The sequence below is a fragment of the Camelus dromedarius genome, chromosome 10 (assembly GCF_036321535.1).
Source record: "Camelus dromedarius isolate mCamDro1 chromosome 10, mCamDro1.pat, whole genome shotgun sequence".
In the NCBI taxonomy this organism is placed as follows: Eukaryota; Metazoa; Chordata; class Mammalia; order Artiodactyla; family Camelidae; genus Camelus; species Camelus dromedarius.
In genome coordinates this window covers 30,453,080-30,480,266 of record NC_087445.1, presented here as the reverse complement: position 1 = coordinate 30,480,266, position 27,187 = coordinate 30,453,080, and the positions used below count along the sequence as shown (strand labels likewise).

The 27,187-nt window shown below is 36.4% G+C and overlaps 1 protein-coding gene across 1 annotated transcript in view; it reads left to right on the top strand.

The window, feature by feature from the left end:
• The first annotated feature begins 2,969 nt into the window (after positions 1-2,969).
• Positions 2,970-27,187, top strand: part of IL33 (interleukin 33) — a 32,265-nt gene continuing 8,047 nt past the window's right edge. Inside the window, exons 1-3 of the mRNA XM_010993418.3 lie at positions 2,970-3,083; positions 21,746-21,854; positions 24,477-24,585. Coding sequence (XP_010991720.1) covers positions 24,489-24,585 — 97 coding nt within the window. The 5' untranslated portion in view covers positions 2,970-3,083; positions 21,746-21,854; positions 24,477-24,488. The remainder of the gene's footprint in view (positions 3,084-21,745; positions 21,855-24,476; positions 24,586-27,187) is intronic.

Below are 27,187 nucleotides of genomic sequence, written 5' to 3'. Positions count from 1 at the left end.
ACATGGTCTTAGAGAACTCCCGTTCTTATCATCACCTCTCCAGACTTACGGGCTACTTTTGTCAAGTATTTAGTTGTAACTTATTTTTCTTAATATTACAATATATTATTATCAACATTTATAGTCAATATTTGTTAAGTATTACTTCTATATTTATTATACTCTTTGCTCTTCAATTCCACTTGAATACGAATACCAGTTGACCTACTATTTGGGGTCAACTTCCTCTGCCTGAAGTATGTTCTTTACAACTTCATTTTTGGAAGCATGCTGGTAGCAAACCCTCAGTTTTAGCTTTCTTTTTAGGAACAAAATAACATTGCCAGATCTAGTATGTGTCTGTAGGTCAGCTAAATTTCAGACAGCCAGGTTTCATCTGCCTTGAAAGCAGGCAGTTGGTATGGCAGATTTGGTATTTGAGAAGGAACAGGAAAGGAGAAAGAACTACATGTCATATAACCTGGGGTGACCACATCTCAGTGTTCACCTGTTACTCTAGCCTAATTATTGATGACACTCTTTTCACTCTTAAAAGTTTTACAGTTTAGATAAAAAATTCTATGGTCACTTGAATAAAGCCCAAATGACCGGTAGTCCTCCTGGCTTCTGGAGCTATGCTTTCATTTGTATTCAATTCAGATAGCTTAGGGACTTTCACTTCCAATGGAATGGAAGAGATTACGGCAATGTTGCCATTAAGAATAACCAGAAAGGGCAAATAAAGCACCAAAAACAAGCAAACAAGCAAAAACACATTTAAAGGTAAGAGAAAGCTGCTGAAGCACTGAGGATGAGTAATTAAGATGTGATTAGGTGAAGCTACAGCTGCTTTTCTTCCAGGGGCATTTTCCAATCCCATGTATACACCAGGAGGCAGGGAATCTGGATTCTGTCTGGGCAGAAGGCCAGGAGACAGAGACATCGGCAAAGTCTTTGGTTGTCTTGTGGGGCTGGAGAGACAAAGTTGGAGGCTTAGAGGATCAAGAACTCAGTGAAAAGAAAGGGCTGAGGAGAACTGAGCCTGACATACAAAGAGTTTTCTCCTCAAAACATTTGCAGAAGTAAGCAGTTGCCTGAGGCAGAGGCTTAAAAAAAGTTTTTAGAAAGCCCCTTGAAAGCAGAGCTGAAGTTTTGGAAGTTTTTGTTTTGTTTTGCAGTCTTACTCTATTGAGGTAAGAATTACAGTGCATGACTCCTGGGAGAAATTTTCATAATTAAAAAAACTGATTAATCCAAAAGAAGCAAACAAAGAAAATAAAGCATAAACCAGGGGGACAAAATATAGAAAAATAAAGCAAGATGGTAGAAATAAATGCAAATATGTCAATAATCACAATAAATGTAAATAGACTAAGTAGTCCTGTTCAAAGACAAATAATAGTCAAACTGGTTGAAAGCAAACCAAAACAAAAATCAACAATATACTGCTTATAAGAGACACTTCTTAAATATACAGATAAAGAAGGACATTTTGTAATAACGAAGAGTTCAGAGTACATAATAAAGCCACCTATTCATCCCTTGTAATCTCAGTATTTCCAAGAATTCCCAGGGTGGAGCATGATGATATTCCCTTGGTTGTTACCTGTTACCTCTCCCTCCCATTTATTGCACACAGCTTAATTTCCAATCAGGATGGATCATCTTGGCTTCCTTCTTGCTTTGTGCCTGCAAAACAGAAGGAAGCAAAGAGCACTGGCCCAGATGCTTCCTGTGTCAGTTTGACTTTGCAATGCAATTACTCTTTCACTGCATTATCCTGAGAGTAGGCACAGCCCTCTTCTTCCTTGCTTACAAACACAACACTATGGCTTGTCACAGATAATTGCTCAAATTTGGGAATGATGAAAGGGGATTACTACACAGAATGGGAAACAGCTTTAAACTGGATCACAGATCTTAGTGTTCCTCAGTTCCTCAGTTGCTCTTTCCAAAGGGGACTCTATCACAGACGTATCTTTCCCATGCCATGGTCAGCCACCTGTTGCTATCTCATCTTCACATTCCCCTGGATTCCAGAAACCTAACACTCTATGCCGCAGTATGCCAAGATGAGGACTCAAAGATTCCTCTTACTTAATTTTGCAGAACATTTCCTTCTGCCCCTTCATTTCAAGTTCACCCTTCTAAACTGGTGGGTTGGATGGTTGTGGGGGTTTGCTAGGTCTGCATGTATATAACAAAAAGCCCCACCACTATATCTCTCTAAGTACAACAGCAGTCTTCCGTCTGACGTATGATCTTAGAATGCAGAAATAGCCCAAGTTTTAAAAAAGCATCCCTTCACCCCTTCCTTGCTATGGTTGTATTATAGATGCCAGAGGAGAGGGAGACGGGGCATGTAGAAGCAAAAGTTTTCATAAGGTAGGAAGAGTTGTGATCTACAATGCAGGATTTGCTTTTGCAACAAAAAACAGTATCTTCCATGAGATTCTGGGGATGAATGGAAGAACAGATGAATAATGAAGAGCAGACAGGCTAGGCAGATCAGGTATACTGAGATGTATAAAGTATTTGAGAGCGTTTATCTGCAGATGAGCTGCATATTATTGATATGCAATACAGGTTGATCCTATGTAAAAAAGAGTTTGGAAGAATAAACTGACCTCTTAGTGACTGTAAATGAATAAGCCAGTGGCCAAAAGGAAAAATATAAATAGCAAAAGAATTTCAACATGAAAAGTGCTGAAGGTGAAGTTGCGAAGTTCGACTCTGAAGGGAGCCAAGTTGTAATGTGTCAGGGCAGAGGAAGGGTTGTGAGTTGGAGATGGGGTGGGGTTGCATATGAGATAATCCTGATATGAGCTGGAAGGATAAAAACACAGAACATAAAAGCCATAATTGCTGGATTGATTTTAAGATGGAAATGTGGAGAAGGCAGAAAGCAATGAATCTTAGATGACAGGCTTGTAACTATTGGCTCTTTACACGCGATTAAAAACCTGCTAAAATCTCACCTACTCAGATCTCCCTTCTGCAGCAGTTTGGTTCTCCGCCAAACTTTGAGCAATAAATAGAGCCTGCAAGCTCTCTGAACACAGAGCTGCAGCCTTTGAGGGGAGAAATCAAAACAAGATCACAAGGTAAGAATGAAATCAATATTCTAGTGGATTTTTAGTTGTTTTGCAAAGTAAAAACCATGGAGAGTTTTTTTATTTCTATAAAATAAAGGATTAGGTTGATATATTATTATTGCCAACAGAAATAAAAGTTGATGATAATAGTTGCTACTAACTTAGAATTCCATTTTGCTTTCTTTTGGGTGATTTGTAAAATTATTAATAAATTGCTATAATAGACATATATAACAGTCTTATAGTACATGTTCCCCTCCACCACCATAAAACTTCATCAAAAAAGTTGATAACTGTACTTCCTAGTCCTAATGCTTATCCAAAGAGAAATCCACTCACAATCATTTACAATTGGTTTTTAAGAAAGAGGGACAAATACAAGAACTGAAAGGTGCCATCTCCTAAAAAAAGTCCTCTCAAAAATAAATTTGTGAAAAATAAGGAATTGATATTCTATAAATGAGTAAATTTAAAAACTCAGTTTTCCTACTATTTTTCATTTAGAGCGAAAACTGTTTTTGTTCTATTTCTTGCTGTCTGCCTCGTGGGAATTTTTTCTCCTTACTCTTTTCTCTGCCTTATCTTTCCTTGCATGAATACATGCCTTCAGACTCTTTTAATAAAGAAATGACACAAAAACCTAAAATATTGTGGCTGCACACTATTTGTTTCCAGGTCTTTGGAGATTTGAGAGTGGAAGATCTAAGACTAGGTGTGGCTGGATTTTCCTGACTCTCACTCCCTCCTCAGCACTGTGCTTCTTCAACTTGAATCTTCCCTGTATGCCACTGTATGCACTGCTTTGTGCCATCCTATGCTGTTCCCTCCATCCCCACCTACTGCTTCTCACACTTGTCTTTTGAATACTTACTGCTCTTCTTTTAATTTTGACCCTGTAAAGGCACAGCTCTCTGTTCAGAAAACTTCAGAATCCTCTATTTCTTAAAGTTAGGGTACTTGAGCTGAGTCACATAGCTAGGTAGTGTCCTTAGATAGTAAAGAACTGTCATGGGCAGCAGTCTCTGAAACTCAAATTTCACATTTTTTCCTCCAGTCTTCTCAGAAAGGATCTTGGATTTCCTACCAATTGTTGACTGGTGGCTGCATAATTCATTTTCCCAGCAGTGTACTGACCTAGATGTTTTCCTCTTTCCCAGAATGTACTGATTTCCTTTTCTTACTTATAAAGAGGGAAGAATTCTGAGGGGAACTTTCACTTACGGGTTGAAATAGGGCTGAAAGTAAGGTAAGACATTGAGAAATGGGAGCTGTCACTCCTAGCCAGAGTCTGTAGAGGATTAAAGACACAGTTTGCAACTAACCTCAGGGAATGTACCTGAGTTTCAGCTGTAAAAAGTTCTGCTCCATGGAGGAATTAAATCATTACAGGGAAATACCATGGGAGGTGAGGAGAGGGGATAGGGCATAGCACTGAAGGAAGAAAAAACTCCAAGGATTGTTTATGCCAGTAATCTGACAGTATGAGGTCTTTTTTGGAGATATGAGTGCAGAAATAAATAAGAACTGCAGAGAGGGCAGCACTGGGGGAAGAAAAATACATACATCAGGGAACATATATGTCAGTAAATCTGATAGCATGAAGTCTTTTCTGGAGATGTGAGTGGGACTGCCAAAATCAATGTATCTTTCATTCAAACAGTTGAAACTTTGGCAAGCATGACGGGAATCAAGTGACAGAATTCTCCTTCTGTTATATCTTGGTTTGCAGCAGGGACATTAAGAAACATTAAGACTAAAAATAATCTCCTTGAACAGCAGAAAGAAATCTTATTTCTATAAAAAAAAAAAAAGTGATGCTTGGTTCAAGGACTTCAGGAAATCACAGTAGAATCCCTAATCTCTTTTCAATTTCCTTCTGGGTTCTCTGGTACTGATACTTGTACGCAAAAGGAAACTTTAAGGGGACCTAGCCTTAGGGGACAGGCAAAGTTCACTGTCTGGGGTGGTAGAGGGGGAATAAGGAATTTGGGGCACTTTCTCCCTCCATCAGACTCCTGGCCCACGCTCACATGCTGCCCTTGTTACTGTTCGTGTGAAGGTTTTTGCTCTAAGTAAAGAGTACAGTATAGATTAATAGTAAAAAAAAAAAAAAAAAAAAAAAACCCCACAGATTTTTACAGTCAGACAGTCCTCAACTACATGTATCATTGACTAGCTGTGTGACTTTGGATCTTAACTTTCCTGAGCCTGAAGTTTTTTTCTCTGTTGTAAAATATAAATCAAAAACAAAAACAAAAAATAACAAAACGCTCTACCCTACGGAGATGTTGAGATGTTTATGAAGGTAAAACAAGTCAGAAGGAGTCATGAAAGGTAACTGTTAGTCATCACTGAACATTTACTAAATGTGAGATATTCATTCCATAGTATTCCATTTAATCCTCATAGTACCTTTGTAAGATAAATATTATCTTCTCCATTTATAAAATTAAGCAAGTGAGATTTAGGAAGATTATACTAACCCAAGATGATACAATCAACAAATTTCAGACCCAAATTAAAATGCTTCAAGTTCCGTGAAGGGAAAAGAACAAAGATGGATTCCAAATGACTTCATTTAGTGCATCTCTAATCCTCCTTGTGAAGCCATTTTATATTCAAAGTTCCCATCATTTTCAAACAAAAGTATTAGTGAGATAACATTAAAACTTTCCCTTGTTTTCTTTAAGGCTACATTGACTTCCGCCTGAAGGAAAGAGTTCCTGCCAGCCATTATTCTCTTACATAATTTGTTTTGCCATTGCCACCAGTAATGCTAGAACCAAGGTATCTGCTCATAAACTTGGCTTCACTTTTAACCAGCATACCAGTCTACATGTATTTTCCCCTTCACTTTGAACAGCTCATAAATTGCACTATCATCACAATTTTCCCCAGCAATCTGAGAACTCCTGCAATTGAAGAATGTTTTGCTCATTACTTCTCTTGAATTGCCTGGCAAAGACTCAATATTTTCTTAAAGAGTTTGATAGAACTTCATAGTTTTACTTATCTGCTGTGTTCAAATCTCAGCCTCTCTTAACTTCTTAGCCTTTCTCTATTCTGAATTTATTAGTTTCTAAAAATTTTCCTTCCTGAGGTTTTATTTTTTCATTATCTTTTATACATATTCATGTGTTACTTGTCCACATTCTTTAGCAATCCTGTTTAAACAATGCTTCATCCAGTAGTCAGCATGAATGCTTCATACTGGTAAATCAGTATAAATTTCCTTGAGTAGATATTTCTTTCTAATCTTTTTTAAGAGCTTGAGCCACAGACATAGGTGCTAACAATCATTCTAATGTAATTTGGTGGCTATTTTTAGCTTTCCTTTTTTTTCTTCATTATGACTTGTATAAGAGCCATATAACCTCAATGTATATGTAGCATTACTTTATCAAAGAGGGTGCATATTTTTACTTCACTCACTTACACAAGTGCCATATGGTTTGCGAAACCATCATAATTATCACTTTGTGATGACAATTATGTTTAATAGAATACATTGGATGTTATTGTCTCAAAGGAGTATAAGATGTTTACTAAAAATGTTTGGAGGGTCCCATGCACAGGATGTGACAGCTTAATGCTTACATCTGGCTGTCCAATTATTATTACCTTTCATTATGTCAAGTGGAAGGATTTCTCTTTAGTACTGTGAGGTCCATGAGATCAGACTCAGCATTTAGAAGCATTAAAGTCATTTGCATTGCGATGTGCCAGTTGGGGAAAAAACTGTTTAAAAATTCTTGTATTTTTTTTAATTCATAAAAGCATAAAAAACCAGAAGTCCACTTTTTGGCAGCATCCAATTTTTTTTTTCTGGTTATTTGTGGCAAATGCTCCCAAAAGAGCATCTGGGTTTAGACTCATTGGCTCTCCCTACTCTCTAGGCAGAACCATGCAGTGACTAATATCCCCTAGGATTGTGGTTCATTGTTAGGTTATATGCAACACCTTTTCTTGGCAAAGAAGGGGGATACCTCACATTCTTTTGCTCTGCATCATTAGGTGTACTCAGGAAGAGGTCATAACTGTCCAGAGGAGGAAAATGATTAAGTCTTATCTTGGAGAAGAGAGGTGTTTAGCACAGTCCACTCTAGTACTTTTCACCTTAAAGCCAGCTGCCAGGTAACCAAGACTGAGTCTACTTAGAATCCCATGTAAGGATGATGGCATCAGCAATCTGGGGAATTGCTGCAGCCCCAAAAGTAGGCAAGGAAGGAGACAAAGGCTTGTCATACCAGGGTGGACAAGTTTCCAGATCTCTGAGTTGTATTTTCTGATTGTTGCACAAGGTAGCTCTGTTGAAACTTTTATGGAAATTAAATATCCAGCATTTGGTTTGTGGCTTAGCTTATTCAGGTCAATGGCCAGGAACTCACATCTGTAAATGGCAAGCTTCCACACTCTACATTTTTAAATGTCTTCTAACAATCAAATTTAATATCTAATACATGATGTATGTATCACTGGCTGGTCATTTGGTTGTGAAAGAAAATCTTAACTGTCTATCCAGGGGTGATGTTCAAAACATTTAACAGCTGGCATGGCATGAGCGGAGATAAGTGAGAAAGGAACCAGCCACGTGGAGCATATCAGCTGAATACCAGAAAGAGACTCCCATTCTGACTTTGAACTATACTAGCTAATTTGGGATAATGTGGTAGTGAAGGTGCTGTAGAATATTTAAAGATTTACAGAATGTTTAACAACCTGACCAGTGTTGCTGTCACCATTCAACAGGCATATCTCAGACATAGGAGAAAAATCCTATAAAAGTTATGTTAATAACTTTAGTCTTTGGACAAGGGAACACTTTCACATATTATATAAATATATTTAAAATTAACTTCTGAATAAAGGCAACCTGAAATAATATTTTGACCAGAAAACAGTTTTTAGTGCTTTTCCCTTTTGACCATCATTATGGACTCATGATTTTTGGTGATACTGTAATTAACTCATTTACAGACTTGTTTTGATTAACTATAATTTTTTGTTGTTTTCAGTCACATTGTCACGATTTGGCACACAGAAGTCCCTTTATGGTGGTTCATTTGCTCTTTTTCTACCTACCTCAGAACTTTAAAATAAGCATCACTACTTTCAGGCAATAAGTTATTCAGGCTCACCTTGCATTTCTTCTACAAAAAACATGAAATCAGCAATTATCCAAAGAGTCCTAATTTCTTCAGTGGAGAACATATTAGACTACCAAAATCTGGGCACTGGAATATATTGGATTATTTCATCTTAACACTGAAATTAGAGCAGTTCAGTTATAGAGATAGGGGAGGAAATTATACATTACATATATAATCATGAGTTCATATTTGCATTATGAATGGAGTTCTAACAATACTATACTACATATCTATTTGAGTTTTTATCTACTTCATTAATATGTCAAAATATATTATTTTTATTTTGTTATGAATATATAAACATTTCTTTGATTTACACTTTGGTCCAACTGTTTAAGTTCCTTTTAACTTTGAAAATGTTGATGTCTTATTAATTGACAGTTTTTAAAACCTAGTTGCTACATTAGTTACTGGAGGATGTAGAAACCTGCCTAACAGCTTACTTTGTAAATAGGATGTTAACTAAAGTTTGAGCTTCAATGTCTGTACAAGTCATTTCATTTTGCTACTATTTGTCCACCCAAAATAATGTAATGTATATGTATATGATTATATGTATATGATTTTCATAATCAATTTTATACACAAACTTATATACATAAAAAATTTTGGTAAACAAACCCAATTGGTGTTTTATAAGAATAAAATAGCAATAAAAGTACTATATTGGCAATCTGTAAAATTAATAGTAAAAATAGTAATAATAGTACCATTATTGGCAATCTATATATTTTTTTAAAAAGAACACCTCAAATAGTTACTTACAAATTTTGAAAATCTTGTCCTCATACAAAAATTTTTGTTTATCCTTTCTATTTCTGAAATATCATGCTTTTCTCTCATATTTTTATTGATTTTAATATATCAATTTATATATCCATATTATTATACTTTAAATTTTACTTAAAATACAACATTGTTTAAATCAAAATGTTTAAACTAGGGGGAAGGATATAGCTCAGAGTACATGCTTAGCATGCACGAGGTCCTGGGTTCAATCCCTAGTATACATCTCCACTAAATAAAATAATAAATAAATAAACCTAATTACCCTTTTCCAAAAATGTTTAAACTAGCTGCTATAGAAGTATGAAGGTTCCTCAAAAAATTAAAAGTAGAGCCAACATATGATCCAGTGATCCCACTTTTGGGCATATATGCAAAAGTATTGAAAGCAGGATGCTGAAGAGATATTTGCATTTTATTGTAGTGTTATTCAAAATAGCCAAGAGGTGGAATCAATCCAAATGTCCACTAATGAATGGATTAAGAAAATACAGTATATACATACAATGGAATATTATTCATCCTTAAAAAGAAGGAAATCCTGCCACATGCCACCATAGGGATGAGCCTTGAGGACATTATGCTAAGTGAAATAAGCTAGATACAAATACTGTATCCTGTATGATCCAACTTAGATGAAGTGTTAAAGCAGTCAAACACAAGAAATATAAAGTAGAACAGTGTTGCCATGGGCTTGGGGAAGGGGAAATGGGGAGTTGCTGTGTGATGGATATAGTTTGTTTTGTAAAATGGAAGAGTTCTAGAGATCTGTTGCACAACAATGTGAATGTAGCTAACACCAGTGAAATGTCCACTTAAAATGGTTAATTAAGATGGTTAAATTTTATATTCTGTATTTTTTTACCACAATTAAATTTTTTTTTCAGAAAAAAAGCTTTAAGCATGAGGGCGGGTGTGGAATGTTTAAACAATCCAACTGTATTTAAAGATGTTATTAAGTCAATGTCCAGAACATGTTAGTTGTTGGCTATTTCATTTTAGGATTTAGAAAAGGCCAATGGGGGTTACATTTAGACAAAAAATATATAAAGAGAATTTGTATCACTTGATATGCTTTAGCTGCTATAGAATAACAAATTGAACATGGCTTAAAATATAAGGACTCTTATTGCTCACTTAACAAAAAGTTCTGAAGTTGGTAGCCCCAGAGTTGGTGCAAAGAACCAAAGACACTGCAAAGACCCAGGCTCTTCTCACCTTTCGGCTCTGCCATTTTCACACTGACCATAATCACTCCCTTCATGGGAGAAGATGGTTGGCCCAGCTTTGAGCATCTCACACTTACAGAGGACAAGCGAATGGAAGTCAAAAAGCTCTTACTTCTAAGGAGAGAAATTTTCCCCCAAAGTCCTAGGCCCACCTCCCCTTTGTCTCATTGGCAAGATCTGGGTCACATACCTACACCTAGACCTACTGATGGCAGTATTGCCAATGAATGGCTTACGTTCTGCATAACTAACATTATTTCTTTGGGGAAAGAAAAAAGATTTGCCAGCGAAGAAGCAAAATTCAGGGTAGATAACTCTCAGTGTCTTCTAATTTCTACAGAACTACAACCAGTTTTCAGTTTTTAAGAACTTCTTGCCCATTCCTGAGAAGGGTAGTCAAATTTTTTTCAAAGTCACCCTAAGGATTCTGCCTTAGTCTGAAAAACACCTCAAAAATCTTCTTTAATTTGATTTTCAATTCTTTTAGGACAGAAAACTAAGTCTTTAATCAGGCATGTCTGAAGCACTTCTTCCATATTAAGGGACGAGAGGAATGTGTCTGTTTCCCATCTGACCATTTTCTAGTCAGCTCAATTCATTCTTAAACACAAATGTTGACGCCCCTTTAATTTTCTTAACCATGAAACAGAGTGCTTATTTAATTCTGTCAATGAGTCTCTTTGACCACCATACCTTACAATGCAGAATCTTTACCTTTTAGAATTCACTGACAGTCTCTTATTTCCTTTAACTTAAAAAATTCATTAACACATGATAAACACACAGAAAGTTGTACGAATCATCACTATAGAGTTTAGTGAATTGTCACAAAGTGAACAAACCTACATAACCATAAAATGAAACAGAAGAGTAAAGAACTCCAGAAGCCTCCTCATGCTCTTTTGTAGCCACTTCTTTCTACCTCAAGAAAAGACATTATTATGTATTCTAATATCACGTATTCAATTTGCCTGTGGGGGTTTTGAACTTTTTATAAATGAATTCATATATTATATACCTTTTTGGGTCTGGCCTCATTCATTCAACATTATGTTTGTGAGACACCTCTGTGTTGTTGCACATAGATGTAGCTTGTTTATTCTCATTACTGATTCAAATTCCTCTAAATGAATGTGCCATAATTTATCCATTATAATGTAGATAAACATTTGCATTGTTTCCAGCTTGGAGATATATGACTAGGCCTGCTAGGAACATTCCTTTACATATCTTTTGGCAAACATTTTTATACCTTCTATTAGGCATATACCTTCAAGTAGAATTGTTGGGCCAAAGGTAGGTATACGTTCAGCTTTAGTGGATACTACCAAATTAATTTCCAAAGTGTTTGTAGCAATTTACACTCTCAGCAGCCATGTATAAGAATTCCAATTGTCCCAAATCCTTGCAAATATCTGGCATTTTCTGTCTTCCTCATTTTAGCCATTTGATACTACCCATTGTGGTTCTTCTTCAACTTTAATACATGCATTTTCTTTACCTTTCCTAGAAATATGTTGTTTCAGGCTAGGGCAACAAGTATTTTTTCCCCAGACTTGAGTTAGCTGATAAACACACTTTAGAAAAAAAATATCTTCCCTAGGATTGTGATTTTGGAGTTGAGGTATTCCTCTGTTGTGTACCAGCTGCAAGCAACATTAATTAAAGAGGAAAACATAACAAAAACAAGCCATTATATTGTATTTGGGTTTCAGAAAAAAATAGTCAGGAATCACTTTTTGAAATGTTATACTACATTAGAAAAAATGGACTTCTCTTAACCCCCTGATCACAAATTGAGTTTTTATAGGCTTTGAATATATCATACTTTAAGAAAATTTAGTCAAGTTATTGTTGAATCATTATGAGCTAATAATAATCCACCCTCATTAATTTTCTTAATTAAAACATTGTTCAAATATAATTTAATTTAACAAAGTATCTGCTTTGTGTAATTTATCACATGTATTTGATAAACCAGATAATATAGAGGCTCCACATGTGACATCAAAGCACCAAAAGCTGATTGGCTGATTGGTTTGGTTTGCTGCTGTTGTTTACTTTTTGGGGTTTTTTTTGTTTTGTTTTGTTTTGGTTTGGTTTTTCATTTTTTTTTAGTACAAGACAATTCTTATCTTCTGGTTGGGTGTCAGGAACCTTAAAATAGAAAGTTCGGACAAAGTAAAAGGCACTTTTAGAACTTATATTTAGTCTTCATAATATAATTAGCAGCACTTTACTAACCAGTAGTTGACTTCCATCCTTAAAGAGGAAATTTTTTTAAAAAAATTTTTTATTTTTAAAGCAGATCTGGTACATTTATCTTCCACCAGTGCAAATTTTTGCTATGTCAACTGCTGCTTTGGGTTACCTTCTCTTGGTCCTACATTTTAGAGACTAGAGTCCTTCTTTTCCTGTTACCATAAACATATGGCTCATCCTTTCAGAAGCTCCTTCTGTTATTCCTTAGTTTTCCAAATCTGCCTTCAAATGAAGCCTACTAGCCTCCAGGTTCAATTCCAGAAGTATCCAGTGGCATCCCTATGCAGCAGGAATGGAAGTTAGGTACATTTTCATTGGCTTTAAATATATATCTGTGGCATCTGGAATAAATTCTTCTTATCAATGTTTTATGTAGTTAAGAAATGTAGTATACTTAAATCAGCCTGCTTCTTTACAAATGAGCCAATTTAAAAACATATATTGCATTCTACTTTGAAGATGCACTTCAAAATCTATAGCTTTGCTTGTCTGATCTCACGTTTCTCTTAAAAAAAGAACAGTAAATCATCTGCTAGAATTTCAGATGCTACCCAAAGAACCGTATTCTTGTTAGGATTTGATATTGTACAAATATTAAGCCACTTTAGGCTTTGGAATCTGGGCACTATTCCCAGAGTTAAAGCTGACATTAATGGGCAAGTTCCCATCTCTGGTTAAGCAATGTTTTGGTATATTGTTGCCAATTCCAGATGCTCTCATACTTGTTGGTATAAATTTGTGGAGAATTGGGGAAGATTCAGAAATAATTCTTCCAAGCATACATATACATAGGTGCAATCACTATCTTTTTTATGAATAAACAGGGATTATACAGTTTGATATATCATCATTGCCTACCCTTGCAAGTTGTCTTCCTTTGTGGATCCAGTTATAAACTTTTTGGAAAGCAAAACATGCCAGGTCTAAAGCAGTGAACTGAAACAAAACAGGTTGGATTTTATCTCCAGTTCCGCATGCTGATTTTATGACCTACTGACTCAGGTATATTCATATGCTGTGGCTTGGCACCTGCTTTCACCTTGCGTATTTCTCAGCAAAGACTTTGTCTAGGCTGAGATTTTGCCCCCACTCCTTTTTCCCCTGCCACCTTCTACAAACTGCTGTGCCAGAACTATTTTCAGTGACTCAGTTTTAATCAAATTTTCTAAAACCTTTCTCACTCTACCCTCACATTGTCTTTAACAAGCTAGAAGGAAACAAATCAAGGCTACATCCCCTTATCCTCATCCAAAACAGTGGGCAGTATCATTGGTCCCTAGAGATGGCACACTGCAATGTGTAAGAATGTATTCAAACATTAAATTCCATATGTGAGACATAAATACAGCATCAAAAGTCCCCTGATAAAATGGAATTGTTCCCTATAGTTTCTTCACACTTTGTTTTTCTTTGCTGTTGTTTAATATTTTGAAGAAACAGCAGCAGGTTATACAGGAAAGAACAGTCATAGTTACGGATCTGTGAGTTGGGGATCTATGTTCTGGTCCAGGCTCCATCATGTACTCACTCACTAGCTGTGTTATTTTAAGTAAGATCTGCTTTGAGTGTCACTTCCCTTATCTGTAGAATAAGGAGGTTTAGGCCAGCCCTGTAGTTTCAAATGGTACTCAGTGGACTGCAAACTTGCTTTAGTGGTTCTCCAAAAATCTGATGTTAATTCCACAGGTTCTGTGGCTACTCTAAGACTAAAATTTATCCATAAGCCAACCAAAATTTCCTTTTTGCTCATCCAAATAGCTTCATTGTCTTTAGTGACTGACTAAAGACTGATTACAGTCTTTTCTCTTTTAAAAAGTGTTCTGTTGTTTCATCATTAATATATCACGATGTAGATTTCTTTTATTTTTAACCTACTTGAGATTCATTGGGATTTTTAGATCTGAGGATTAGGGTCTTTCAATAATTCTGGAAAGTTCTCAGCCTTTATATTTTCAAATATTATTCCTTTCTTATACTGTCATCTCCTTCTAAAATTTCAAATAGATACTCATTAAACTGCCACATTCTGTCCTCAAAGTCTCTTGTCCCTCCCCCCGCTTTTTTTTTTTTTTATATTTTCCATCTTTATATGTGCTTGGATTGTATTCCAAAGAATATCTTCAGATATATTTTCTAGTCCACTGACTCTCTTCATCTGTGTCTATCTTAATCAATCCATGGAGCTTTAATTTCAACAATATAGTTTTCATTTCTAGATATTCTATTTGGATCCTTTCTGAATCCATTCGTTCTCTGTTCATGTTTTCAATCTTTTTAGAACTCTACCTAAACATATTAAAATCAGTTGTTTTATATGTCACTTCTGACAGTTCTAATACATTGAAGCCTTTATAGGTTGGTTTCTGCTGTCTGGTCCCTCTGTGGGCTCTCATCATGGTGCCTAGTATTCTTGTTTGCTTTAATAAATGTTGACTGCAAGTTACTCATTCACCCTAGGAATTTTTCTATGTGAATACTTCATGGCTTGGGCTGCAGCTGATAAGATTTATCAAGATAAGGTTTTAGTTTGCCTTTCCAATTTGTCTTGGAATAGTACCAACCTAAAACCATTTTATATTTAATTCTCTATTTCAGGCTTTTGGAAGCACACAAATAGTGTGATTTCAGACTGCAAACCCATGTGCGGGCTGACTTTTAATGAGGTGATAAATTCTCAGAGCAATGGTTTCCCTTCCAGTTAGTGCCACAGTTGAAACAAACAAGTTTGCAAGCTGTCCCCTCCTGCAGGTAGGCAGAGGGGAAGGAAGGGGCTGAACTGGAAGCCTGTATAGGAGCACAAGAAAGACAGTCAAAAGGATAAGAAGACCCTGGCTTTTATGCACCCTCTTCAGTTTTGAAATGAGAAAACTGGGACCTGGAAAGCTGAAAAACTTTGTGGGGATGGAGCAAATCCTGGTTCTAAGCTTGGGAATGGGAGGTCATTCTACCTCTGCTTCTTCAAAAATCACTAAAGACTTGGTCCAACACATACCTAGATCTCCAAAGTATGTGAAGCATGGGGAGGGGCACCAAAGGCAGATAAAATAACACATTGAACTGAAATGTTTGCTCACACTAAAACTGCAGGGCTGCCAGCCAAACAGAAAGCCAGCTTCTTTAAATGGTTTAGAAAAAGCATTGACCCAAGAACAAGAAGACATGGGTTCTATTAGGCTGAGCTATATAAAACTGTCATTTTTGTATGTCAAAATGCAGTAGTGCCAGTTTCACACTGCTTAACCCACAGTTCCAGATCCTCCACTATGCAGTGATTTTTGAGATCTGGACAGGGTTTCCAATTCTGTCCAGTTGGTGATGCCTGTCTTGCCTAGTTTGTAGAGTTTTTTACAAGGACTGATCCAAATTACACAAAATTTACTGAGTGCCTGCTGCTTATGGACAATTGTTTGGAAAACAAAAGATGACTAAGGTATAACCCTTGTTCCCAAGGAGCTAGCAGTCCATTGGAGGAGGGAGGGGGAAAAGTTGGATATGATAAGCAATTAAGAGAGGAAGCAATAAATTCTGCTGATTGTGGGTAGTTAGGGAGAGAGAGGCATTTGAATTGGGCTGTAAGGATTAAATAGAAGTTTCCCAGGGAAACGGGAAGAGGCATCTCTAGCAAGAGGAACAGCTTGAGCAAAGGCATGGAGGTGTGAAATGTGTGGTAACATGGAGGGAGGGGCTGTGTGAGGCTAGAAAATGTGAAGAGGCAGGTTGTACCAGTGTATAAAAATGTTTGGTTAAGACTGCATCCTGGTAAACTGTAAAAAAGCATAGAAGTGCTTTACAAATTTTGTGTTATTCACCATGATGACATAAAAGAAAGTTTCCCTAAAAAACTCATACCATCCATCCCCTCCACTTACAAAAGGTTTAGCTTGACAGATTTCTTTATAGAGTGTTTCCTCTCCCCAGGGGAAATGTTCTCTCCCAGATCTGGGTAAGTAGCATGCAGAATCCTTCAGAGAGATGGGGAGTAAGGGACAGGAAGTGATTCAGTTTGAGTAATGAGAGTGCTGTCTCACTGTTACCCAAACTTCAGCCTTGCCTTTTCTACATCAATTTTTCTTATCTCCTCCAAGAAAAAAGTGAAGCCACCACAACCAAAGGAGTAGAGGGTCAGTTGTGAGCACCCTCCCATTTTACCTTCTCTCTCTGCTTCCCTGAAAAATTTCTCAGAATTAAGTCATACAGTGTTGCCCTGCTTAGTCATACTCCCCATTTCCTCTCCCTCCTACCAGCCAGGACCAGTTTTGGGACGTTGACTTCTTCTAGTAATTTTTTAGTACTCAACAATGGGTTTGTATAATTCCACCATATCCTCACAGATCCCCTGCCCAACCAAGAACATGCAAGCTTGACAAGGCAATGAACATAATTTAAAACCCAGGAATTCAATTCCACCTCATTCTACTAATGTCTCCCATAGAAAAAAAGAAAATCAAATGGGCTTGATTTCAGATTCTGGTGTTGCTACTACATATTAGCTAAGCGGCCTTTTGCAAGCTACTTAATCTCTCTGAGCCTCTATTTCCTCACTTCTAAAATAGAGGCAATTATATTCAAATACTAGTTCATGGTGACAATTAGACATAGTATATGTAAAGTATTTCACTCACAAGCCATTGTAACTATTATCACCATTATCATCATCACCACCACGATTATTAAGCATTTGAACTAATGCAGACCCTTACTGATTTCATTCCTTCCTTCTTACTGTCTGTTGTCCATCTGTTTTTCATAGGGTAGCCAGAGCACTCTTTTAAAAACAAAAACTAAGTCACATTCCATATTACTTAAGACTCTTCTTTGGCTTCCCATTGCACTTTTGAGTAAAATCCAAGCTCCTTCCCTTGGCCTCCAGGGCCCAGCCCTACCTGGCTTCTTTCACCTTCCATCTTCAATCCCATTACATTATACTCTCCCCACTGCCTAATCTGCTCCAGCCACACTGGACTTCTCAGTTCCCTAAACACTACAAGTTTTGTCAGGGCCTTTGCCCCTGGAGTTTTCTCAGTCCAGAAGGCTCCCTCTCTGTCCCCTCTCTTCTGTATGTTCTTCACACCCTTTGGGTACAGCTTAAATGCCACCTTCTCTGACCACACTACCTTAGTACCATGCTACTCCCTTTATTTTCCTTACTAGCCTGATTCCTATTTATGTTCATAAATGATTCAATTGCTTGATTATTTATTCAACATCTGTCATTCCCCAAAACGAGTAAACTCCAAGAGGGCAGGAAAAAGTTTGCTTTTTCACTGCTGTATCCTCAGCACCTAGCCCAGCACTAGACAAGTGTTTGATTTATTAACGTTATTTTATTGTTGTTATTATTAGGCAGCACTCTGTGCTGTAGTACGAACAGGTACAATCCAGCACCATTTGTGAACTCAGGATTACAAGAGAGGTCAGGATTTTCTTATAATCATTACTAGCCATGTTTCTTTTCAAAGTATTTAACTACTTTCTAGGGCATTGAATACTGAACTTTCTATTTCCTGTATCAACCAAATTTTCCATGATGAACATGTATTTTTAATAAAAATTTCTTGTAACTCTGCATTTTAACAAGACTCCTAACAAGAAATCAATCTGATTAAATTAATTTCAAAAGTAGAATCCACAATAAGGAAAGAAAGACCAGCAGCTTACTTAACATTCTTAAGGGTGTCAGTATTTTAAAAGATGGAAATTGCTCATCAAAGAGCATTATCTGACATGTAAGTGAAGGGTAATGATTCAATAAACAATTTTCCAGTTGATCAGATGCAGACAGTTTGACAAAGTAAAATGAAAATTTTTATGCAGTTTCTCATGGGTTAATGCTAGTGGACTACATACTCCCTGGCAAATAATGGGCACCTAATATTTGTTGAATGTAGGGAGCCTTCTGCAAAAGAAGCAACCACATACTTGGCAACTTTGGACATGACTATATTGCTTACATTTTTATTGCTGCTGCTGTTGTTCAGAAATGAATTACCAACTAAAGAATTTCCATTTAAGAAACTATTTCTTAATTAATTAAAATCTCCTTTCAGATTTTTTATTTTTTGTAACTTAAATATATGTATTTCCTCTGGAAATTTCCCCTCCTGCTACATGCACACTCTTTACCCTGTCCTCCCTCCGTTTTTCTCAAAAAGCTCTTTCTACTTCCTTTTATTATCTAAAATATGGCTTTCCCCTGGTGACACCATTATTCTCAAAATCCACTCTCTTTCACTGTGTGCCCATCTCCCAGGGCTAATAGAGAAAGCGGACACTTCTAATTTTCCACTGGCCTTGGTAACCCCAACTCTGGGATCAACTACTTATGTTAATTTCTTTCCATTGTGGTTACCAGGGACCCAGATGTCCTTTTTTGATGGTGCCTCTACTATTGTAACTCTTGGTGACATGAGTGCCTATTTTAAAAACTCCTTAAAGTACTCTTCCACAGCTCACCCAAAAAGCCTCATCCTGACCACCACTATCATCAGAACATCTCTACCTCCAAGATAGGGAACATTGGAAGTTCATGTCCCTACACCTTACATTTCACATTTCTCCCATTCTCTAGCTTTTCCTCCTCTCCTACACAAAGAAGCATGCTTCCTCCTTTTCAAAGATGACACTTCCACTAGTGTTCTTTCCCTCTCTCTCTTCTCTGTCTCCTCTGGGACTTTATTATATCAGTTTTCTCCTTTTCATTGACTCCTTTTTTTTTCCTGCATAGAAACGTACCTAAGAGTTCCATATCCCAATAAAAAAAATCAACAATAACAACAACATGTGTTAAGTTCCTATTATGTTCCAGCTGCTGTGCAGAGTGCTTAAAATATACCTTCTCATGTAATTCTCACAACCACCCAATGAGTCTAAATTATTATAAGAAAAGTTATTATTTTGAGGAAACTGAGGCTTTAGAGACATCAAGTAACTTTCCCAAGATCACCTAACTAGGGAGCAGCATCTTCCCTTCTTCATGCTACTGTCAAGACACCACTCTCTCTTTGCTCCCATTCATTACTATATCTCTTGAAAAATTCTCACTCCTTCCTTCTTCACACTGTGCAATGCACAAAGTCTCCCATCAAGCTTAAAGGACTCTCTCTAAGGACTCTAATCTCCTGCTGTGGTGTCTGTAGTGCTTATCACCAAATGATCCTTTTTAAGACAATCTTCTTTTTTAGCCTTTATAATATGACCTCTTTTTTTCCACTTCTCTTTCTGATCTTCTTTGCTAACTCCTTTTCTTCTCTTACCCTTTCAATGTAAGATTCTCCACAGTTCCACCTAGGCACAGCTTTCTTTTCCTGCTCCACACTCAGTTGAGACAATATCATTTGCTTCCACAACATCAATTCTTATGCTGTCACAAAGGAACACTCCACATGGCTAACTCTGGCTTCCCTGATGCACAACCCAGTTCTAGCTCCCTGATGAAATTTCCATATAATTGTTCCTCAAATATTTCAAACTCCATTTGCCCCACATCACATTCATTACGTTTTCCTACCAATGAAATTCCCATCTGAGTTTCCTACTCTGAACCACTGGCACCATTTTCAATTCCCTTTACCTCTCCTTCCCCAGTTCAGAGCTGATACATTCATATCCAAAAAGAGCTGTGGAGGCTCTGTGGTGGACACAACTCTGATGTGGGAATGAATTGGGTTCTAATCTTCGCTCAGCCACTGAGGAGCTGTGTGACTTAATGGAGCTAGAACAGGGATCTCTGGGACCCTTTCTCACTCTAACATTCAAGGACTCTTATGAAATGCCTGCAGCACTCATCACCTTCATCCCCTCCTTACTAGTCTCACTAACATTGCCCTACCTATGTCCTCACTCCTTTTTGTGTGGGCTATTTAATTGGTCTCCTAACTGGCCTTCTTTCCTTCCTTCTGGTCCTTTGCACAGCCATAAAGTTACATTCATAAAACATATCTTTGATGATATTTCTCACTTGATGAAAAAACTTTCAAAAGATTCCTATTGGCTATAGGATAAAATTCAAACTTCTTACTGTTGTATTCGCCTCTCTCTGCATGCTAGTCACCATATAACATATGAAACATCACTTTATCTAAATTGGATTACACATGTGTTTGGGATGAGCATTTGGGGAAAGAAATCACTAACTTAACCCTTCACACTGAAAGTAACAGTGGCTTAAAGATTTAGGCATTAAATAATAAAGAATAAGAGTTTTAGGAAATGGCATAATAAATTTATTTATAATCTTGGAGGAGGAGAGGTCTTTAAAGCAGGATACAAAATCCAGAAGTTCTGTAAGAAAACATTAAATTTTACCACATAATATTTCCAAAGTTATGTTAAAAAAATTTTTAAATGCAATTAACAGTCTAAAGATAAATGGCACTGGGGAAAATTTTTCAACACACATCAGAGACACGGGTTTCATTTCTTAATTTAAGAGTTCATATAAATCATTAATCTACAGAAATTGACAATAAATGTTTTTTAAAAAGATGTTCAATCTCACTAAATAATTAAAGAAATAAAATTCAAAAACATGAGATATTTTCCACTCTTTAGAAAGGCAAACATTTTAAAGGTGATGACGCCCATTGCTGCTAAGGCTACAGTGTAGAAAAGGGCCTGAATTGTTGAAAAATTATAAATTAATACAAACTGTTTGAAATCTATTAGATAATAGGTATATTTATATGATTGGATTCTATGTGTAATGCTTCCTGTAAAAAAAAAATTTCTGACATGTGAACATGATCATGATGAGTGTTAATTGTATAATGAAAAAAGCAGCTTACAAAAGAATATTTGGAGTATGATTCTACTTTTTTATTTAAAATATAGATATGTGTGGTATTTCTGCATTGAAAAAAAATGTCAGGATCTACTGCATTCATGCCTTCCTGTTATTTACACATTTTCTAAGTGTACATACATCATTTTTATAACAAGAAAAGAATTACTTAAGTTTTCAGATTTCTATACAGAACAGAAAGGCAATTAAATATTCTGTGTCCTTGCATGCTATACACTGAGCAATAAACATTATGTAGAGTCCATATCATAAAGGTTTTATAAAAGTTAATGACTAACTGAGTATAACTCATTGAAAGTGCTACCGCTAAAATAATCTAAAAGCTCTGTTTAGGATTTGACTGTGGGAATAAGATACGTTCCCACTCATTCTAACCCATTCAACTTACTCTATTTGCATCGCCTCATTCATCAAATGCTGTCATCCAATGTTGCTTAATCCAAGTGTGTGTATATATAAGTGGAGCTGGAATAGAACTGCATCAACTACTACCAAGTGTGGACGACAAGGAAACCTCATCATCTGAGATCAGCCCTTCACATTTATAACTTAGGTGAGTATCATAATCAGTATGCAAGAATGTTTGCCATATGTTAATAGAAAAAGCAGCACAAAAGAAGCAGTGATGTTTATATTGCCATATATTCTGTAATATTTCTGATTTAAAAACAGGAGACTAAAGAGTACATCTTAAATCTGAAAAAATGGTGAAAAGAATGATCATATTTTTTAAGATATAAGACTTGTAGGTTGTTTAAAGAAAATGCTTTGTTTTTCAGACGAGGATTAGAAAATATTTCCTGACTAGGTTTTTGATTTATCATGTGAGTCTTAAAAAGCAGCTGACTTTGTCTGTGTCAATGACTCCACTGTAAATGTAGTATTTCAGTTTTTTATCTGAAACTGTGCAAGCTAATGTTGGTTTAGAGTAGAGTTCCTCCAAGTGTGTTCTCTCAAACTAGCCATGGGAGTGTTAATAGTGGGGGCTGAGGAGGTTACAAGATCAAATAATTACTGAAAATAATTAAACAAAGATACTCACAATTATTTAAAGAGGGACTGTCAACACCTTTACTATGCTAATGTGAATTCTGATTTCCCAGGGAGAGGAATATAGATTGAAACATTTCCCAGATTTACTTGAAAATACAATTTTTTAAAATGTCTATCCAGGAGACTTTTTTTTCCTAGCACATAAGAATCCCTGGAAAAAAAGACAAATAAAATACTAGCAATGCAATTCTCATGTTATCAGTAAAGTGTTACCTGAACACATTCTGTGTGCAGGGTACTATCTGAACTATTTTCTGTACAACCTAAAATTTAACACAGTAAGGTTACCTAACTGCACAATCCCACTTTAAGTTACAAATTAAATACCATATCCTAAAGTTTATTATTTTAAAGAAGTTGGACAACTGCCTGAGCATTTGAAGTTAAATTCCCAGTTCTGGTTATTTCCTTTCTACATTTAGAGGGAGAAGAGAGGAGACAGGGTTGGGAAGCTCTGGCATAAAGATGGAAGTCATGAGACTAGATTCTGGTCCTGGTTCTGCTTTCATGATCTGGGCAAGGCATTTAACTTTTCAGTCTTAGCCTACTCACTTAGGGACCCAGTAAATAATGTCTAAGGTTCTCTGCTTCTAAGTGTTCTTGATCAATAAAGGTGGGAGAATCAGAGGAAACAGGTAATGATTGAAGTGAGCCCCTTGTGCTCTGTGAGAATAATATTCACTCCCATATGAAGAAAACATTCATTCCCAGAGGCAGAATAGGGAATCTCAGCTATGTTATCATTGACAGATTTTGTTCATGAGACTGGCTGTAAATAGAATGGCTGCACGTAAGATTCTAGTCCCATCTAAACAAGAAAATGTGGAATTTCAGCCTGTTCGGGGTTGTCCAGGACAAAAATAAAAGTGTATGCCAATATAATGTATATACATGCAGCCAAACTGTAATAATTCTACCTAATAAAACTGAAAAAGGAAAAAAAAAGTGCACGAAGTTTATCTTCCAATGACTTCTCTAAACCAGGAACTCAATGCTCCTCCCTTACTCTGCTGGAAAAGTTGTTCCATAAGAAGTTTAAAAGAGACTTGAATCATTACCACTCCTGGGATAATTTGGATTTTTTTTTTTAACCTAGCAAAAAGAAGGCAAGGTTTAATAAAAGAAACAGTAACTATTATAAAATTTCAGGCAATATCAGAGAGAATTTAAGACTGGAGAAGCAGTCTTGCTCCCTCTATAAACCACAGCACCAGTACCTTACCTTGATGATGAAACCAGGTTGCAGTACCCTACTGAAAGAATACGTAGTTTTCTGCAATTTGTAACAGGGAGCTCCATATTTTTTTAGTATGATACTACAATCCAGCTTGATAATCAAGGAACAGCATCATTGATGATCTTTTCCTGAATCAAATATTAAATTGGAGGCTGTAAAATGGTGACTTTTCTAATTTCGTCATTCCTTCTAAATCCCTCATTCATTCATTCTTGAGAATTGCTATGGACTTGCAGTTTTCTTTTTTCATAAAACACTTTACAGTCAATTACTATCATTATTTTTTTTTTTTTGATGCTCAAATTATGCCAAATTTGCCCAGGAGAAGATCCTTCAAGAGAGCTCCTGTGTCCTTTTAACACAATCTCACTAGTTTTTGAATGACTCACTGCTTCCTGGCACAAGATATTCCATGTTCATTTCAACTTTCCCAGCCCATATTTAGAATCCTAGTTCCTTTTAGTGGAGAAAAAATTTAGAAATTAAGATATGGGCACACTGATACTGCTAATTCAAATTTAACATTACTGAGAATTTCCCTTATTTTTTCATTTTGTATCTCCTTTCCCCTGCAGTGAAAAGCCTTTAATAACAATACATTTGTTCTATTCCATAGCATAGCAAAAAGTCTCAGAATTTCAATAGCAATATTACCACTAACAATAAACCCACAACACAAAAGTTAAGCTTTCTTTGCAGTTATTTTGGTCCTTTGACTATTATTTCATCATAGATAAATAGTCAGGATACCATGTTCAAATTTTACTGAAATAATTATTTTTTCTGTGTAGCTATGTTATAAATTTTATATTGAGTTAGTCACAGTTGTTTCTGTTTGTTTTCAAGTTGAGACAATTGAACTATCATTATATTTTAATCCAACAGAAGCCTGAAAAAATGAAGCCTAAAATGAAGTATTCAACTACCAAAATTTCCCCAGCAAAGATGAATAGCTCAGCAGGCAAAGCCGTGGTAAAATCTCCCAAGTTGAGAAGTAAGGCCTTTCTGATTGTCTTACACACTATTTTTTTTATCTGTTACCAAATCTTTATCATTCCAGTGTTTATGCATGCTACCTTACCAAAAGCGACTAAGAATACAAGAGCCAAAACAGAAAGGGATGGCCCGTAAGTATGTAACAGAGCAGGCTTTGGTTTAAAACTGACTATATATGGCCAATTCTTGCTTATTTACTATATCACAGAACAGGAATGGCTTCAATGACTTAAACCTGCTAATAGTGATAAACATAATTATAACCCTTCATATCGATCCCTCCTCTACCCACACCTCCTGCCACCAAATCCTAAAACCTTTTTCCCAGATTAATTAACAAAGTTTTAAACTGACCCACTTTTATTCAACAAACATTTATTAAGACCTTTGGTGTATCAAACTTGTAATCTTGGCTTGAGACTTCTGACAAAGGAGAGGATAACAAGTGAAGATATTTGAATAATCCAGGCCTCAAATAAAGTAGAACAGACCAAATGATGCTCAAGTCTATCCAGCTATAAACTCAAAGAGTTTGGAATAAGTCGAAAGGTAATAAAGTCAACTATAGCTTCAAGATGAAAGGGATATATACATCTTTGAGCCTTAAAATTATTTATCCTAGGAAAGAATTATGCAAATATGTACTCATATTTTTCATTTGAGAGCAGTAACACAAAAGAATTAACAGAGCTCTGGTGCACCACAGAGAAAATAGAGAATGAGAAACGATGGTGGTGACTAGCATATCTGCCTTGTCCTTTGTGCTCCTCTCCATTTCCCTGAACATGTTAGGCTAGAAGAGAAAGCAATGTTAAAGAACATCATTCAGTCCTCCCTGAGGCCCTGGCCCACCCATGCTGTTCTTTCGTAAGCAGGGAAACTAGTAATTTGACTGTGGTTTCTGAAATCACCAGAAAATCAAAGCTAAGTTAGTACTTTTATTTATATCTGAGTCAAAATGCTTCTTGTAGAAACAGTGACTCATTAGAAGTGTCCCCAAATTCCCTCTTAATAAAGAATGCATTTTGTTTGTATTCTAGGAGATGTGGCCTCTCTATAGATACTGGAGTAGGGGAGCAGGCTGGAGTTTACACCAGAGTTGCTGTCATTGATGGAAAATTAAAATGTGACCCCTTCAAAAAATTTTAAAAAATAAAAATAAGAAAAATAAAATGTAACCCCTTCTTTAAGGGTGCAGTGGCCCTAACAGCTTATTTATACCATTTAGAGAAACAATGATAATGATAATCCCTAAATCATTCATATGACTTTGGAATATATCACATTATTTTTATTGTTCCCTAGCAGATTTTCCCTCCCAACAATACTGGCTCAGTGTAATACTAAGACTGTTGTTATTTAAATACTCATGGCTAAAATTTCAACAGATACCAGCGTGGTGTGTGATAGGTATGAACTGCTTCTCAAAACTCAAGGTGAAAGAAATGTCACGTCTTATTTTTCTAAATACACTGCTCTGAGCCTCCAAGTAACAAAGCAAGAAAAAGTGGAAACAGAAGCTGGTCAGAGGTCTACTGCATTCATCTTAGGGCACTGATGATGAGGACCTGACTTAAGACAACAGAATGGAAGGGGAGGACTAAAATTTAGGTACATTCAGAAGGTGAAATCAATAAGGTTTAATGACAAATTGAATACATTGAGGGATGAAGAGAGAGGGGGAAATGAATGATTCTCAGCTTTTGGATTTAAGAATTGGGCAGAAAATGGCAGATGGTGGTACTGTTTTCCAAGATAGGGAATTCTGGAGGAAAACATTGTGGGTAGAGAAAGACAAAGAAGTTACTTTTTTTATTATGAGTACATCTGAATTTGGGGTAGGTGTAGGTCACCCAGGTAGAGGTGTCCAGAATTCAAGAGGCTCCACATAGATAAAAATAGAGAAGCTTTAAGGTAACTGAAGTCAAAATGCCCTGTGACATCAAAATTTCTGTGGGGAAAGAGCAATAGATATATAGCTCAGGAGAGAGACCAAAGGTAGTGTTACAGTTTGGGGAGTCATCTGCATATAAAAAGATGATTGAAGTCATTAGAGCAAGCCAGATTGCCCAGAAAGTCTAGAGTGAGAGGAAAAGGTAAAGGACAAAATCCTCAAGCACACCAACATTTTAAGAGCAGGCAGAGAAGGAAGAACTAACAAAAAGACAGAGATGAACTGTTCAGAGGGAAACAAGGAGAATCTAAGGAGACTGGAGATAAAACAATAAGGGAAGAAGAGTTCAAAGAAGGAGGCGGTCCCCAAGTCAAATGCCACAGACAGGTCAAATGTAGTAAGTAGTGAGAAGAGACCCTGGTGAAATGAGTGTTTCGTGGGGAAAAAATGAAAGATGAAGTGATTCATCTCTGTAGTTCCTGTCAGCCATAGTCTAGCTTTCTCAGTGGCAGAACTATAAAAAGATTTCCAGGCCTCTTCCCATTTACTCACCAGAAATGCCTGAGGGATTTCATCATGCTGTTGCTATGATGAAAGTGGTTATGAGAATGTTCTTAAAAGCCATACAAAGATACTACCATCAGATATCAAGCAGGATGGAGACACAGGAAACAGCAACAGCTCTTATATATTTGAGCTGGCCCTT